Genomic DNA, 19,125 nt, shown 5'->3' on the forward strand with positions numbered 1-19,125 from the left:
CTCTCACTGGGGTACGGGTCCCACACACACACTGACTCTCACTGGGGTACGGCTCCCACACACACTGACTCTCACTGGGGTACGGGTCCCACACACACTGACTCTCACTGGGGTACGGCTCCCACACACACTGACCCTCACTGGGGTACGGGTCCCACACACACTGACTCTCACTGGGGTACGGGTCCCACACACACTGACTCTCACTGGGTCACGGGTCACAAACACACTGACTCTCACTGGGGCACGGGTCCCACACACACTGACTCTCACTGGGGTACAGCTCCCACACACACTGACTCTCACTGGGGTACGGGTCCCACACACACTGACTCTCACTGGGGTACGGGTCCCACACACACTGACTCTCACTGGGGTACGGGTCCCACACACACTGACCCTCACTGGGGTACGGGTCCCACACAAACTGACTCTCACTGGGGTACGGGTCCCACACACACTGACTCTCACTGGGGTACGGCTCCCACACACACTGACTCTCACTGGGGTACGGCTCCCACACACACTGACTCTCACTGGGGCACGGGTCCCACACACACTGACTCTCACTGGGGTACGGCTCCCACACACACTGACTCTCACTGGGGTACGGGTCCCACACACACTGACTCTCACTGGGGTACGGGTCCCACACACACTGACTCTCACTGGGGTACGGGTCCCACACACACTGACTCTCACTGGGGTACGGCTCCCACACACACTGACTCTCACTGGGGTACGGGTCCCACACACACTGACTCTCACTGGGGTACGGCTCCCACACACACTGACTCTCACTGGGGCACGAGTCCCACACACACTGACCCTCACTGGGGTACGGGTCCCACACACACTGACTCTCACTGGGGTACGGGTCCCACACACACTGACTCTCACTGGGGTACGGGTCCCACACACACTGACTCTCACTGGGGTACGAGTACGGATTGCACAGATACTGAGTTTGGGGTATGATACACAAAGACACTGTTGACAGAGCTGAGTGGATGTTGAACAGTGTAGAGCCTGAATCCCCCTGCTCGCGCAATCCCCGCTCCACACTCTGTACAAAGTAGTTGGTGTGCAGAATGAGACAGTGGTTGAAGAGGGGCTGTGACTGGCTGTGTGCCAGTGGGCTGCGATAACTGGGTCTTACCTCGCTGCCCTCCACATGGCGCGTTTCTCTGCCTCCATTGCCCGCCGCTCTGCAGGAGACAGCTCTTTATCCCGTCCCACGGGTAGGTCCGGACTCTGCACTCGCAACCTCTCCTGATACCGTCGCTCTGCCTTTGCAGTCCGAATGGGAGCCGCACGCTCTGGGTATGCTGGAGATAATCTGTGGGAGTAAAACGCAATCACATTTCTGTCATTCCTCGGAGCAGAGGACACGCAGTATAATCGCGACACACAGGCACACAGCACGATGGAGACACACAGGCACACAGCACGATGGAGACACACAGGCACACAGCACGATGGAGACACACAGGCACGCAGCACGATGGAGACACACAGGCACGCAGCACGATGGAGACACACAGGCACACAGCACGATGGAGACACACAGGCACACAGCACGATGGAGACACACAGGCACACAGCACGATGGAGACACACAGGCACGCAGCACGATGGAGACACACAGGCACGCAGCACGATGGAGACACACAGGCACGCAGCGCGATGGAGACACACAGGCACACAGCACGATGGAGACACACAGGCACACAGCACGATGGAGACACACAGGCACACAGCACGATGGAGACACACAGGCACGCAGCACGATGGAGACACACAGGCACGCAGCGCGATGGAGACACACAGGCACACAGCACGATGGAGACACACAGGCACACAGCACGATGGAGACACACAGGCACGCAGCACGATGGAGACACACAGGCACGCAGCACGATGGAGACACACAGGCACGCAGCGCGATGGAGACACACAGGCACACAGCACGATGGAGACACACAGGCACACAGCACGATGGAGACACACAGGCACACAGCACGATGGAGACACACAGGCACACAGCACGATGGAGACACACAGGCACACAGCACGATGGAGACACACAGGCACACAGCACGATGGAGACACACAGGCACACAGCACGATGGAGACACACAGGCACGCAGCACGATGGAGACACACAGGCACACAGCACGATGGAGACACACAGGCACACAGTGTGACAGTGAGAGATGCAGATTGACGATGATATGTCTACATGCAGCATTAATGGAAATTCTCTAACCCAGTCATTGAATTTGGACGTTGTTCATCATTTGCTGTCCTGTCCCTTGCCACGGTTTTCTGTTCTCCCTTGAAATCAACTTGGGAGCCCCTGTGAGACAGAAAGAAGCTTTAATTTTACTGGGCTCTGTAACTACCTCTCCAAGGGCATTGTATTAGGGTTACAGTAATCCTATTACAATCTGCTAATATATACATTAACCTTATTACAATCCACTAACCCAGGCTGTAACCCTATTACAATCCGCCAGCAGAGGCTGTAACCCTGTTACAATCCGCCAGCAGAGACTGTAACCCTGTTGCAATCTGCCAGTTATACAGACACTCTGTACATACCCACAGTTATACAGACACGCTGTACATACCCACAGTTATACAGACACGCTGTACATACCCACAGTTATACAGACACTCTGTACATACCCACAGTTATACAGACACGCTGTACATACCCACAGTTATACAAACACGCTGTACATACCCACAGTTATACAGACACGCTGTACATACTCACAGTTATACAAACACGCTGTACATACCCACAGTTATACAGACATGCTGTACATACCCACAGTTATACAAACACGCTGTACATACCCACAGTTATACAGACACGCTGTACATACCCACAGTTATACAGACACGCTGTACATACCCACAGTTATACAGACACGCTGTACATACTCACAGTTATACAGACACGCTGTACATACCCACAGTTATACAGACACACTGTACATACCCACAGTTATACAAACACGCTGTACATACCCACAGTTATACAGACACGCTGTACATACCCACAGTTATACAAACACTCTGTACATACCCACAGTTATACAAACACGCTGTACATACCCACAGTTATACAAACACGCTGTACATACCCACAGTTATACAAACACTCTGTACATACCCACAGTTATACAAACACGCTGTACATACTCACAGTTATACAAACACGCTGTACATACTCACAGTTATACAAACACGCTGTACATACCCACAGTTATACAAACACTCTGTACATACCCACAGTTATACAAACACTCTGTACATACCCACAGTTATACAAACACGCTGTACATACCCACAGTTATACAGACACTCTGTACATACCCACAGTTATACAGACACGCTGTACATACCCACAGTTATACAGACACTCTGTACATACCCACAGTTATACAAACACGCTGTACATACCCACAGTTATACAGACACGCTGTACATACCCAGTGATACAAACACGCTGTACATACTCACAGTTATACAAACACGTTGTACGTACCCACAGTTATACAAACACTCTGTACATACCCACAGTTATACAAACACGCTGTACATACCCACTGATACAAACACGCTGTACATACTCACAGTTATACAGACACGTTGTACGTACCCACAGTTATACTAACACTCTGTACATACCCACAGTTATACAGACACGCTGTACATACCCACTGATACAAACACGCTGTACATACTCACAGTTATACAGACACGTTGTACGTACCCACAGTTATACTAACACTCTGTACATACCCACAGTTATACAAACACGCTATACATACCCAGTGATACAAACACGATGTACATACTCACAGTTATACAAACACGTTGTACGTACCCACAGTTATACAAACACTCTGTACATACCCACAGTTATACAAACACGCTGTACATACCCACAGTTATACAGACACTCTGTACATACCCACAGTTATACAAACACGCTGTACATACCCACAGTTATACAGACACGCTGTACATACTCACAGTTATACAGACACGCTGTACATACCCACAGTTACACAGACATGCTGTACATACCCACAGTTATACAGACACGCTGTACATACCCACAGTTATACAGACACGCTGTACATACCCACAGTTATACAAACACACTGTACATACTCACAGTTATACAGACACGCTGTACATACCCACAGTTATACAGACACGCTGTACATACTCACAGTTATACAGACACGCTGTACATACTCACAGTTATACAGACACGCTGTACATACTCACAGTTATACAAACACTCTGTACATACTCAGTTATACAGACACGCTGTACATACCCACAGTTATACAGACACGCTGTACATACTCACAGTTATACAAACACGCTGTACATACTCACAGTTATACAGACACGCTGTACATACCCACAGTTATACAGACACGCTGTACATACTCACAGTTATACAGACACGCTGTACATACCCACAGTTATACAGACACGCTGTACATACTCACAGTTATACAAACACACTGTACATACTCACAGTTATACAGACACGCTGTACATACCCACAGTTATACAGACACGCTGTACATACTCACAGTTATACAGACACGTTGTACGTACCCAGAGCCTGGGGATTCCTCACTCTTCCTGTCCACTCTCTCGATTTTGTACTCCACCCCTTCGATCACCACAGTGCCCTGACTGCTGATATCAGAGATACGTTTGTCTTCATCTTCATCCTCCTCTTCTTCATCCAACATCACATCCTGAGGCCTGTGCTTCATCTTCCGCTCTGGAATACAGAATCTAGTTGAAAAAGGCTGTGGTTACGGTTTTATTCCCGTCCGCTCTGCCTGAGTGGAGACTCCCTTTCAACATCACCAATCTGTGTCATCAGACCCAGTGCTGTATCAGACATCAGCGTTAGCAGCTTAAAGTCCAGCAGCTTTATTTGGTAGCACGAGCCACTAGCTTTCAGATCACTTGCTGCTCCTTCGCCAGGTGAGTGGGAGAAGGAGCAGCAAGCAGTCCAAAAGCTAGTAGCGTTTGTTACCAAATAAACCTGTTGGGCTTTAACCTGGTGTTGTGAGACATATACTCAGGTTGATAAGGTTATTAAGAAGGCGTACGGTGTGCTAGCTTTTATTGGTAGAGGGATTGAATTTCGGAGCCGTGAGGTCATGTTACAACTGTACAAAACTCTGGTGTGGCCGCACTTGGAGTATTGCCTACAGTTCTGGTCGCTGCATTATAAGAAAGATGTGGAGGCATTGGAAAGGGTGCAGAGGAGGTTTACCAGGATGTTGCCTGGTATGGAGGGAAGGTCTTATGAGGAGAGACTGAGGGATTTGAGGTTATTTTCATTAGAGAGAAGAAAGTTACGAGGTGACCTGATTGAGGCATACAAGATGATCAGAGGGTTAGATAGGGTGGACAGTGAGATCCTTTTTCCTCGGATGGTGATGGCTAACACAAGGGGACATAGCTCTAAATTAAGGTGTGAACATAAGAAATAGGAGCAGGAGTAGGCCATTTAGCCCTTCGAGCCTGCCCCGCCATTCAATAAGATCATGGCTGATCTGTCGTGGCTCAGTTCCACATTCCCGCCCTCTCCCCATAACCCTTAATCCCCTCTCTTATCAAAAACCTATCAACCCGTGTCTTAAATATATTTAGCGAGGCAGCCTCCACCACTTCAATGGGCAGAGAATTCCAGAGATTCACCACCCTTTGAGTGAAGAAGTTCCTCCTCAACTCCGTTCTAAACCACCCCCCCCTTTATCTTGAGGCTGTGCCCCCTAGTCCTACTGTCCTTTCTGAGCGGGAAGAGTCTCTCCACCTCTATCCTATCCATCCCATTCATCATCTTATACGTCTCAATGAGATCTCCCCTCATTCTTCTAAACTCTTGGGAATCAAGTAGATAAGGTTGTTAAGAAGGTACACAGTGCCTTGGCGTTTATTGGTAGGGGGATTGAATTTAGGAGTTGCAGCGTCATGTTGCAACTGTACACAACTCTGGTGCGGCCGCACTTGGAGTACTGTGTGCAGTTCTGGTCCCCACATTACAGGAAGGATGTGGAGGCTTTGGAGAGGGTGCAGGAGGTTTAACATAGAACATAGAACACTACAGCACAAACAGGCCCTTCGGCCCACGAGTTGCGCCAATCACATCAACACCTATCTATAACCCCCAATCCCATTAAACCCCATATACTCATCCAGAAGTCTTTTAAAAGACCCCAGCGAGTTCGCCTCCACCACCACTGACGGCAGCCGATTCCATTCACTCACCACCCTCTGAGTGAAAAACTTACCCCTAACATCACTTCTGTACTTCCCTCCCCGCACCTTAAACCTGTGTCCTCTCGTAGCGACCATTTCAACCCGGGGAAATAGCCTCTGAGAATCCACCCTATCTATTCCTCTCAACATTTTATAAACCTCTATCAGGTCGTCTCTCAACCTTCGTCTCTCCAGGGAAAAGAGTCCCAGCTCCCTCAACCTAGAAGCTACTGAAAGGGTACAGAGGAGATTTACAAGGATGTTGCCTGGACTGGGAGGCATGCCTTATGAAGTTAGGTTGAGGGAACTGGGACTCTTTTCCCTGGAGAGACGAAGGTTGAGAGGCGACCTGATAGAGGTTTATAAAATGTTGAGAGGAATAGATAGGGTGGATTCTCAGAGGCTATTTCCCCGGGTTGAAATGGTCGCTACGAGAGGACACAGGTTTAAGGTGCGGGGAGGGAAGTACAGAAGTGATGTTAGGGGTAAGTTTTTCACTCAGAGGGTGGTGAGTGAATGGAATCGGCTGCCGTCAGTGGTGGTGGAGGCGAACTCGCTGGGGTCTTTTAAAAGACTTCTGGATGAGTATATGGGGTTTTATGGGATTGGGGGTTATAGATAGGTCTATAGATTGGTAGGTGTTGATGTGATTGGCGCAACTCGTGGGCTGAAGGGCCTGTTTGTGCTGTAGTGTTCTATGTTCTAACTTCATAAGGCATGCCTCCCAGTCCAGGCAACATCCTTGTAAATCTCCTCTGTACCCTTTCAATAGCTTCTACATCTTTCCTATAGTGAGGCGACCAGAACTGCGCACAGTACTCCAAATGAGGCCTGACAAGGGTCTTATAAAGTTCCAGCATTACCTCCCGACTCCTAAACTCAATCCCTCGATTAATGAAGGCCAGTACACCATACACCTTCTTGACCACCTCCTCCACCTGCGAGGCCGATTTAAGAGTCCTGTGGATCCGGACCCCAAGATCCTTCTGCTCTTCAACACTACTAAGGCTCCTGCCCTTGATAGTGTACTTGTTCATCCCGTTGGTTCTGCCAAAATGGACGACTACGCATTTATCCGTTTACCAGGATGTTGCCTGGTATGGAGGGGAGGTCCTATGAGGAGAGACTGAGGGATTTGGGGTTGTTTTCGCTAGAAAGAAGGCGGCTAAGAGGGGATCTTATTGAAACATATAAGATGATTAGAGGTTTAGATAGGGTGGATAGTGATAGCCTTTTTCCTCGGATGGAGAAAGCTAGCACGAGGGGACATAGCTTTAAATTAAGGGGGGGTAGTTATAGGACGGATGTCAGGGGTAGGTTCTTTACCCAGAGGGTGGTGAGGGATTGGAATGCCCTGCCTGCTGCAGTTGTAAATGCGCCTAGTTTGGGGGCGTTTAAGAGATCCGTGGATAGGTTTATGGACGAAAAGGGATTGGTTTAGGTTAGTGGGTCATTGTTTTTTAACTGGTCGGCGCAACATCGTGGGCCAAAGGGCCTGTTCTGCGCTGTAATGTTCTATGTTCTAACGAGTACAAGCCTAGTTTATTCAGCCTCTCCTCATAGTTCAACCCCCTCAACTCCGGTATCAGCCTAGTAAACCTCCTCTGCACTCCCTCCAAGGCCAAAATATCCTTGCGTAAGTGCGGTGACCAAAACTGCACACAGTACTCCAGCTGCGGCCTCACCAGTGCCCTGTACAGTTGCAGCAAGACCTCCCTACTTTTATATTCATTATGTGGTAGTTACAGGACGGATGTCAGAGGTAGGTTTTTTACTCAGAGGGTAGTAAGGCCGTGGAATGCCCTGCCTACAGCAGTTGTGGACTCGCCAACTTTAAGGGCGTTCAAATGGTCAGTGGATAGGCATATGGATAACATTGGAATAGTTTTGGTTAGAGGGTCATTAGATTGGTTCCACTGGTCAGCACAACATCGAGGGCCAAAGGGCCTGTACTGCGCTGTAATGTTCTATGTTCTAATTACAGGAAAGATGTAAATAAGGTTGGAAGAGTGCAGAGAAGGTTCACAAGGATGTTGCCGGGACTTGAGAAGCTGAGTTACAGAGAGAGATTGAATAGGTTTGGTCTTTATTCCCTGGAGTGTAGAAGAATAAGGGGAGATTTGACAGAGGTGTATAAAATTATGATGGGTATAGATAGAGTGAATGCAAGCAGGCTTTTTCCACTGAGGCTAGAGGAGAAAAAAACCAGAGAGCATGGGTTAAGGGTGAAAGGGGAAAAGTTTAAAGGGAATATTAGAGGGGGCTTCTTCACACAGAGAGTGGTGGGAGTGTGGAATGAGCTGCCGGATAAAGTGGTAAATGCGGGCTCACTTTTAACATTTAAGAAAAACTTGGACAGGTTCATGGATGAGAGGGATGTGGAGGGATATGGTTCAGGTGCAGGTCAGTGGGACTAGGCAGAAAAATGGTTCAGCACAGATAAGAAGGGCCAAAAGGTCTGTTTCTGTGCTATAGTGTTCTATGGTTCTAGTGAGTTTGCGGATGACACAATGGTTGGTGGATTTGTGGATAGTGATGAGAACCATCTGAGGATAGAGCAGGATATAGATCAGTTGGAGACTTGGGCGGAGAGATGGCAGATGGAGTTTAATCCAGACAAATGTGAGGTAATGCATTTTGGAAGGTCTAATACAGATAGGAAATATACAATAAATGGCAGAACCCTTAAGAGTATTGATAGGCAGAGGGATCTGGGTGTACAGGTACACAGGTCACTGAAAGTGGCAATGCAGGTGGAGAAGGTAGTCAAGAAGGCATACGGCATGCTTGCCTTCATCGACCTGCGCATTGAGTTTAAAAATTGGCAAGTCATATTGCAGCTTTATAGAACCTTAGTGAAGCCGCACTTGGAATATATTGTTCAGTTTTGATCACCACATTACCAGAAGGATGTGGAGGCTTTGGAGAAGGTACAGAAAAGATTTACCAGGGAGTTGCCTGGTATGGAGGGCATTAGCTATGAGGAGAGGTTGGAGAAACTTGGTTTGTTCTCACTGGAGTGACAGAGGTTGAGGGGAGACCTGATAGAAGTCTACAAGATTATGCGAGGCATGGACAGAGTGGATAGTCAGAAGCTTTTTCCCAGGGTGGAAGAGTCAATTACTAGGGGGCACAGGTTTAAGGTGTGAGGGGCAAGGTTTAAAGGAGATGTACGAGGCAGATTTTTTACACAGTGGGTGGTGGGTGCCTGGAACTCGTTGCCAGGGGGGTATTGGAAGCGGATACGGTCGTGACTTTTGAGGGACATCTTGACAAATACACGAATAGGATGTGGTCCCCGGAAGGGGACAGGGTTTTAGTTAAGTCAGTGCAGGCTTGAAGGGGCTGAAGGGTCTGTTCCTGTGCTGTAATTTTCTTTGTTCTTTGGGTCACTGTCTGTGCGAAGTTTGCACATTCTCCCCATGGTTTATGGACGAAAAGGGTTTGGTTTAGGTTAGAGGGTCATTCTTTTTTAACTGGTCGGCGCAACATCATGGGCCGAAGGGCCTGTTCTGCGCTGTAATGTTCTATGTCTGTGTGGGTTTCCTCCCACAGTCCAAAGATGGTGAGATGGATTGTTCATGACCAAGATTATGGGGATAGGGTGCAGGAGTGGCGTCAGTTGAGTGCTCGACCTAGGATTAAAGGTCGGTGCAGACTCAATGGGCCAAATGGCTACCTTCTGCATGTAGGAATTTTATAGATTCTTAAGAATTAAGTCTGATACTCCATTGCAGTACTGAGGGATTGCTGAAATACTGAGGCCCTGAGAGTTCTCTCGGTTAGATATAAAAGAACAAATGTCACTCCTTTGAAATGAGGTTATCCCCAGAGTCAATCATTTTGGCTTAACCAATTAAACTAAACTAAATTATCTCCTGGACAAATTAAAAGGGGCAGCTCCTAAAGGGCAGGGGGGGAACAAAGAGGAAAGGAAACATATAACATCAAATTAAAACCTGATTAAAGAGGTTGATGATACACCCCCTGCGGTGCCCAGTGGGTACAGAAAGCATTAACAGTGCCCTCAGTAACTGCCTGCTCCCTCTCCAGGGACACCCGGCCACTAGTATAGCCATGGTGAAGGGGCAGACAATCGAGTTGGACAACCGCCCCTCGGTCACCCGCTGCCTGGACCTGTTGATGGCAGATTTTGCCAGGACCAGGAGCAGGTTCACGAGGAGGTCCTCCTCCCCTGTGCCCCAGGGTGTCTGTAGATAAGGAGCATGAGACTGAAGGGCAAACAAAACATCAATAGAAGCTTTTTGAGGAAACTATAAAGAGGGTACAGTCTCTAACAAGTAATGTAGATATGGTCCACGGACTCCACAAGATTGCAAAAGGGGCATGTGTCTTGGCAGCCCATGAACCGATGTAACCTCCGGCCCAGAGTCCTGGTATTTGCCTCTTAATTAACATCACAATAACAAATCATTATCACATTGCTGTTTGTCGGAGCTGCCTGTGTGTGTGTCAAATGATTACTGGAAACAAACAGCTCAGACCAGTACTCTTATTTCACCAGTTTGACTGGTGTTCTATTTTAAGATATACAAGACCACTCTGAGCCCAGGCTCTTAGTTCATCAGTTTATACTGTTATTCGCCTTCTGTGCTTGTTTCTTGCACCACAACAGTGACTAGATTTCAAAAACACTTCATTACAATGCATGGAGGCCAAGGAAGATGCTATATAAATGCAACCTTTTCTTTTGGAGTCCAAGTTTTGAGTATAGAGATTGAAGAGGTTGATGGGTGCTGGATCTAACTGTAGATGGCACTGTGATCCTCTGTACACTCAAATGGAACTCCTGGTTGCTCTTTTAATGACCTAGATATTTATCGTCAGGGTTGACTTCAATATCACAACAGCAGGAACTTACATTTATATACAACCTTTAGCACCATAAAACAACCCAAAGAGGGAACAGGCCAACCATAGAAACCAGAAGCAGGAGGAGGCCATTCAGCCCTTCGAGCCTGCTCCACCATTCATTCTGATCATGGCCGACCATCAAATTCAATATCCTGATTCCCCCCCATACTCTCCCTATCCCTCGATCCCTTTAGCCCCAAGAGCAAAATCAAATTTCTTCTTCAAATCACACAGTATTTTGGCCTCAACTACTTTCTGTGGGAGTGAATTCCACACATTCCCCACCCTCTGGGTGAAGAAATTTCTACCCACCTCAGTTCTAAAAGGTTTACCCCTGATCCTCTATCTCTGACCCCGAGTTCTGGACCCCCCCACCATTGGGAATAATGCATTATGCAAACCAGCCTCCCATCTCCTCATCCTGCTGCCTCAGCAAAGCAGCCAGCATAAACAAGGACCCCATGTATCCCAGACTGCAGCCAAACCCAGCCAAAGCCATCATCTAACATTTGACAGTCACAAGGTACACAACACCCTAAATGCAGCTTGACCCGACTCCCACCTATCTTAGAGTGACCCCTGGCCACTCCCAAATCTACCATCACCACCTCTAAAAGCCTGCCAAAAAGACCAAGATGAGGCCACTAAAAACACGGACAAAGACCACAGACAGCACAGGAACAGCCCTCCCAGCACGCACCAATCCTATCTAGACCAACCGATTGTATCCTTCTATTCCCTGTCTGTTCATACATCTATCCAGATAAATGTAGCTAACGTGTCTGCCTCAACCACCTCATCTGGCAGTGCATTCCAGGCCCCCACCACCCTCTGTGTAAAAAACTGCCCCCCACCACCCCGTTCATCTCCTGAACCTATCCCCCCTTATCTTGAGCCGGTGTGCCCCATTGTAATCGTCATTTCTGCCCTGAGAAAAAGCTTCCAACTGTTCACCCTGTCCACACCCTTCATCATTTTATAAACTTCTATCAGGTTGCCCCCTCAGCTTCCGTCTTTCCAGGGAGAACAATCCCAGTTTATTGAAACTGGGGGATGGCACTGTGGCACAGTGGTTAGCACTGCTGCCTCACAGAGCCAGGGACCCCAGGTTCAGTTTCTGGCTTGGGTCACTATCAGTGTGGAGTTTGCACGTTCTCCCTGTGCCTGCTTGGATTTCCTCGGGGTGCTCTGGTTTCCTCCCACTGCCTGAAAGATGTGTGGGTTAGGATTTAACGTGTGGCTATGTTAAATTCTCCCTAAGTGTAAGTGAACAGGCGCCGGAGTGTGGCAACTGGGGGATTTTCACAATAACTTCATTGCAGTATTAATGTAAGCCTACTTGTGACATTAATAAATAAACCCAGTTTACCCAATCTCTCCTCGTAGCTAAGACTCTCCATACCAGGCAACATCTTGGTAACATTTTCTGCACTCTCTCCAAAGCCTCCACGTCCTTCTGGTAGTGTGGTGGCCAGAACTGGACACAGTTTCCAAATGTGGCCTAACCTACATTTTATACAACTGGAACATAATTTGCTAACTTGTATACTCAATGCCCCGTCCGATGAAGGCAAGCATGCCATATGCTTTCTTCACCACCTTTTCCACCTGTGCTGCCACTTTTAAGGATCTGTGGACCTTTACTCCCAGGTCTCTCTGTGTGTCTATGCGCGGAGGGTGTGGAGAGTCTGCAGAAGGATCTAGATAGGCTGGGTGAATGGGCCAGGAAATGGCAAATGGAATTTAATGTTGGCAAGTGTGAGGTGGTCCACTTTGGTAGGAAGAATGGTAGGAAGGATTATTACTTACGTGGCGAAAAACTGCAGCAGGCGACGGTGCAGAGGGACCTCGGGGTCCTTGTGCATGAGTCGCAAAAACCCAGCTTGCAGGTGCAGCAGGTGGTCAGGAAGGCAAATGGGATGCTGGCCTTCATAGCGAGGGGGATTGAATATAAAAGTAGGGAGGTCTTGCTGCAGCTGTATAGGGCATTGGTGAGGCCGCAGCTGGAGTACTGTGTGCAGTTTTGGGCGCCGTACTTACTCAAGGATATTTTGGCCTTGGAGGGAGTGCAGAGGAGGTTTACTAGGCTGATGCCGGAGTTGAGGGGGTTGAACTATGAGGAGAGGCTGAATAAACTAGGCTTGTACTCGTTAGAGTTTAGAAGAATGAGGGGAGATCTCATTGAGACGTATAAGATGATGAATGGGATGGATAGGATAGAGGTGGGGAGACTCTTCCCGCTCAGAAAGGACAGTAGGACTAGGGGGCACAGCCTCAAGATAAAGGGGGGGCCGGTTTAGAACGGAGTTGAGGAGGAACTTCTTCACTCAAAGGGTGGTGAATCTCTGGAATTCTCTGCCCATTGAAGTGGTGGAGGTTGCCTCGCTAAATATATTTAAGACGCGGGTTGATGGGTTTTTGATAAGAGAGGGGATTAAGGGTTATGGGGAGAGGGCGGGAATGTGGAACTGAGCCACGACAGATCAGCCATGATCTTATTGAATGGCGGGGCAGGCTCGAAGGGCTAGATGGCCTACTCCTGCTCCTATTTCTTATGTTCTTATGATGGTTCTGTCGTTTATTTTATGGCTCCCACCTGAACTGGATCGACCAAAATGCAAGGTTGTAGACAGCAGTGTGATCCAGGACAAGCATGTTTACAGAGTCTGCGGCTTGAGGAGCCGTACTTGTTAGAGTTTCCAAGTACAAGAGGTGATTACATTGAAGCATACAAAATACTGAATGGAGCAAAGGGGGTAGGTGGAAGACAGGGTCGCCGGGATGGACAGGGTAGATGCAGGTTAGATGGATTCAGCAGGGTAGACGAGCCACGAGTAGATTGTATGGTGGAGCTGACTCAATGGGCCGAAAGGCTTCTGTTCCTAATGTTATCCCCTCATCATTTTACCCTCTCTCTATTCTGTATGAACACCCCATATCCAGGCATTCGGAGCTGCCAACGTTGTTCCTCTTCAAGCCAGCTCTCCAACAGAGCAATGATATCACGCTGCCATATGTCTATCTGGTTTTGTTTATCATTGAATTTAATTACATACCTTTAACATTTGTAACATTCCTGTGTGCTCATTCACTCCCTAACCTGTAAAAACTTCTGCTTTGAGAGTCGCTCTCTAATTTTCTGTATCCCACTGTCTGTTCTGATACATAGGTCCTCAGGTTCCCTTAACCTGCCACTCCAGTTTAAACCCACCCTAACAACACCAGCAAGGATATTTGACCTGGTCCTGTTCAGGTATAGATGGTCTGGATTGTGCATATCTCACCTTCCCTGGAACCAGTTCCAGTCTGAAAGCCTCCCTCCTGCACATCTCTCCAGCCACACATTCATTCAGGGTCACCTCTGGCTGTGCACCCTAACCCTCCAGAGTACTCTATTCCCATTTGGTGATATCCATAATCCTGACACTAGGGAGGTAAAGTACCATCCTGGAGTCAACTATGTGACCACAGAAGCACTAGTCTGTTTCTCTAACTAACAGATTGCCTGTCACTGCTGCTCTTTCCCTCTGAGGCCTCCCTCCTGTGCCACCCGTGATGCCAGAAACTGGACATCGCTCCAGTTTCCAGAGAGAGACAGCGTGCGTGAGAGAGAGACAGTGTGCGAGAGAGAGAGACAGTGTGCAAGAGAGAGAGACAGTGTGCAAGAGAGAGAGAGCCAGCGTGCAAGAGAGAGAGACAGTGTGCAAGAGAGAGAGACAGTGTGCAAGAGAGAGAGAGCCAGCGTGCAAGAGAGAGAGACAGTGTGCAAGAGAGAGAGACAGCGTGCAAGAGAGAGAGCCAGCGTGCAAGAGAGAGAGACAGCGTGCGTGAGAGAGAGACAGCGTGCAAGAGAGAGAGACAGCGTGCGTGAGAGAGAGACAGCGTGCAAGAGAGAGAGAGCCAGCGTGCAAGAGAGAGAGACAGCGTGCGAGAGAGAGAGACAGTGTGCAAGAGAGAGAGACAGTGTGTGTGAGAGAGACAGTGTGCAAGAGAGAGAGACAGTGTGTGTGAGAGAGACAGTGTGCAAGAGAGAGAGACAGTGTGTGTGAGAGAGACAGTGTGCAAGAGAGAGAGACAGCGTGCAAGAGAGAGAGACAGCGTGCAAGAGAGAGAGACAGCGTGCAAGAGAGAGAGACAGCGTGCGTGAGAGAGAGACAGCGTGCAAGAGAGAGAGAGCCAGCGTGCAAGAGAGAGAGACAGCGTGCGTGAGAGAGAGACAGCGTGCGTGAGAGAGAGCCAGCGTGCGTGAGAGAGAGACAGCGTGCGTGAGAGAGAGACAGCGTGCGTGAGAGAGAGACAGCGTGCGTGAGAGAGAGACAGCGTGCGTGAGAGAGAGACAGCGTGCGTGAGAGAGAGACAGCGTGCGTGAGAGAGAGACAGCGTGCGTGAGAGAGAGACAGCGTGCGTGAGAGAGAGACAGCGTGCGTGAGAGAGAGACAGCGTGCGTGAGAGAGAGACAGCGTGCGTGAGAGAGAGACAGCGTGCGTGAGAGAGAGACAGCGTGCGAGAGAGAGAGACAGCGTGCGAGAGAGAGAGACAGCGTGCGAGAGAGAGAGACAGTGTGCGTGAGAGACAGTGCGTGTGAGAGACAGTGCATGTGAGAGACAGTGCGTGTGAGAGACAGTGCGTGTGAGAGACAGTGCGTGTGAGAGACAGTGCGTGTGAGAGACAGTGCGTGTGTGTGAGAGAGACAACGTGTGAGAGAGAGAGCCAGTGTGTGTGAGAGAGAGAGACAGTGTGCGTGAGAGAGAGACAGCGTGCGAGAGAGAGACAGTGTGTGTGAGAGACAGTGTGTGTGTGTGAGAGAGAGAGACGTGTGAGAGAGAGAGCCAGTGTGTGTGAGAGAGAGAGACAGCGTGTGAGAGAGAGAGAGACAGCGTGCGAGAGAGAGACAGTGTGTGTGAGAGAGAGCCAGTGTGCGAGAGAGAGAGACAGTGTGCGTGAGAGAGAGCCAGCGTGCGAGAGAGAGAGCCAGCGTGCGTGAGAGAGACAGTGTGTGTGAGAGAGAGAGACAGCGTGCGAGAGAGAGACAGTGTGTGTGAGAGACAGTGTGTGTGTGTGAGAGAGAGAGACGTGTGAGAGAGAGAGCCAGTGTGTGTGAGAGAGAGACAGCGTGTGAGAGAGAGAGACAGTGTGTGTGAGAGAGAGAGACAGTGTGCGTGAGAGAGAGACAGCGTGCGAGAGAGAGAGAGTGTGCGTGAGAGAGAGAGCCAGCGTGAGAGAGAGAGAGACAACCAGCGTGCGTGAGAGAGAGAGCCAGCGTGCGTGAGAGAGAGCCAGCGTGCGTGAGAGAGAGCCAGCGTGCGTGAGAGAGAGACAGCGTGCGTGAGAGAGAGACAGCGTGCGTGAGAGAGAGACAGCGTGCGTGAGAGAGAGACAGCGTGCGTGAGAGAGAGACAGCGTGCGTGAGAGACAGCGTGCGTGAGAGAGAGACAGCGTGCGTGAGAGAGAGACAGCGTGCGTGAGAGAGAGACAGCGTGCGTGAGAGAGAGACAGCGTGCGAGAGAGAGAGACAGCCAGCGTGCGTGAGAGAGAGACAGCCAGCGTGCGTGAGAGAGAGACAGCGTGCGTGAGAGAGAGACAGCGTGCGTGAGAGAGAGACAGCGTGCGTGAGAGAGAGACAGCGTGCGTGAGAGAGAGACAGCGTGCGTGAGAGAGAGACAGCGTGCGTGAGAGAGAGACAGCGTGCGTGAGAGAGAGACAGCGTGCGTGAGAGAGAGACAGCGTGCGTGAGAGAGAGAGACAGTGTGCGTGAGAGAGAGACAGCGTGCGTGAGAGAGAGACAGCGTGCGTGAGAGAGAGACAGCGTGCGTGAGAGAGAGACAGCGTGCGTGAGAGAGAGACAGCGTGCGTGAGAGAGAGACAGCGTGCGTGAGAGAGAGACAGCGTGCGTGAGAGAGAGAGACAGTGTGCGTGAGAGAGAGACAGCGTGCGTGAGAGAGAGACAGTGTGCGTGAGAGAGAGCCAGCATGCGTGAGAGACAGTGTGCGTGAGAGACAGCGTGCGTGAGAGAGAGACAGCATGTGTGAGAGAGAGACAGTGTGCGTGAGAGAGAGACAGTGTGCGTGAGAGAGAGAGACAGTGTGCGTGAGAGAGAGACAGTGTGCGTGAGAGAGAGACAGTGTGCGTGAGAGAGAGACAGTGTGCGTGAGAGAGAGAGACAGTGTGTGTGAGAGAGAGAGACAGTGTGCGTGAGAGAGAGACAGTGTGTGTGAGAGAGAGACAGTGTGCGTGAGAGAGAGCCAGCGTGTGTGAGAGAGAGTATTAACAAAAGAATTATAGCAATCCCCAGATTACCCCCAGAGGAACGTGCGAGTGAGTGCAGAAATAGGAGAATAAGGCAGATGAATGTGTGGTTGCAAAGATGGTGCAGGAGAGAGAGCTTTAGATTCCTGGGACACTGGCTTTGGCATACCTGTACAAACCAGACAGGTTGCTCCTAAACAGAGCTGGGACTGACTTCCTTGTGGAGCGTTTTGCTAGTGCTGTTTTGAGGGGCTTTAAACTAACTCAACAGGGGGTGGGAAGGAAGAGGAAATATGAGAGAGGAATACCAAGGTACGTAACATACTGGGAGAGAGAGATAGCACTCGGATAGAGAATAGTAAGTTAATAGGTGGAGAAAGGGAGAAAGTAATGATGTGTAAATAGGGTTATTGTGTATGTATGTGACTTTAGTTAATAAGACTGCAGAGTTACCAGCACAGATTGTCAAGTGGAAATATGATGTTGTGGCAAAGACCTGGTTAAAGGAGGGGCAGGACTGGGTGTTAAATATTCCTGGCAACAAGGTGTTCAGGAAAGGTAGGAAATGTGGAGGGGGTATTGTTTGCTAAGGAGAGCATTGCAGTGTTGGAAAAAGAGGATGTCCCAGAGGACCCGGGACACAATCAGTTTGTCTGGAGCTAAGGAACTAAAAGGGTTCAAGGATATTGCTGGGTGTTGTCTAGAAACCACTAACTAGTGAGAAAGATATAAAGGAACAAACCTGCAGGGAAATTCCAGAGAGATGCAATCATTATAGAGTTTTGGATAAGTACATGGAACTTAGTAAGGATACAGGGTTCTAGGTAAGCCTAGTAGGTAGGGACATGTTCGGCATAACTTGTGGGCCAAAGGGCCTGTTTGTGCTGTAGTTTTTCCATGTTTCTATCCTTCCTCAGATACGGGGCCCAAAACTGCTCACAATATTCCAAATGGGGTCTGACCAGGGAAAAGCCTGGGAACTACAGGCCAGTGAGCCTCACATCTGTGGTGGGTAAATTGTTGGAAGGTATTTTGAGAGACAGGATCTACAGCCGTCGGCGGTGGTAGAGGCGAACCCGCTGGGGTCTTTTAAGAGACTTCTGGATGAGTGCATGGGATTTAATGGGATTGAGGGTTATAGAAAGGCCTGGTGGGTATGGATATGATCGGCACAACTTGTGGGCCGAAGGGCCTGATTGTGCTGTAGTGTTCTATGGGCCAAATGCGGGCAATTGGGATTAGCTTAGGGGTTTTGAAAAAAAGAGCAGCATGGGCAAGTGGGGCCAAAGGGCCTGTTTCCAAGCTGTAAACCTCTGACTCTGTGATCAGAGTCTTATACAGCCACAGAAGTACATCCCTGCTCTTGTATTCTCGCCCTCTGGACATGAATGCTAACATTGCATTTGTCTTCCTAACTGCCGACTGAACCTGCACGTTAACCTTAAGAGAATCTTGAACAAGGACTCCTGAGGCTCTTTGTGTTTCTAATTTCCTGAGCATCTCCCCATTTAGAAAATAGTCTATGCCTCCATTCCTCCTTCGAAAGTGCACAGCCTCACACTTTTCCACATTGTATTCCATCTGCCACTTCTTTGCCCACTCTCCCAACCTGAACAAGTCCTTCTGTAGCCCCCCACTTCCTCAATACTACCTGTCCCTCTACATATCTTTGTATCAGCTGCAAAC

At 49.3% G+C, this 19,125-nt stretch overlaps 1 protein-coding gene across 1 annotated transcript in view; it reads right to left on the reverse strand.

Moving 5' to 3' along the window:
- The window catches only part of LOC145359617 (protein scribble homolog), a 226,077-nt gene that overhangs the window by 31,492 nt on the left and 175,460 nt on the right, over positions 1-19,125 (reverse strand). The window contains 3 exon segments of the mRNA XM_080214324.1: positions 1,160-1,339; positions 2,270-2,359; positions 4,654-4,825. Of these exon segments, the coding sequence (XP_080070450.1) occupies positions 1,160-1,339; positions 2,270-2,359; positions 4,654-4,825 (442 nt within the window).

Source organism: Carcharhinus amblyrhynchos, chromosome 2 (genome assembly GCF_965287045.1).
Source record: "Carcharhinus amblyrhynchos chromosome 2, sCarAmb.v2.hapA, whole genome shotgun sequence".
Classification (NCBI taxonomy): domain Eukaryota; kingdom Metazoa; phylum Chordata; class Chondrichthyes; order Carcharhiniformes; family Carcharhinidae; genus Carcharhinus; species Carcharhinus amblyrhynchos.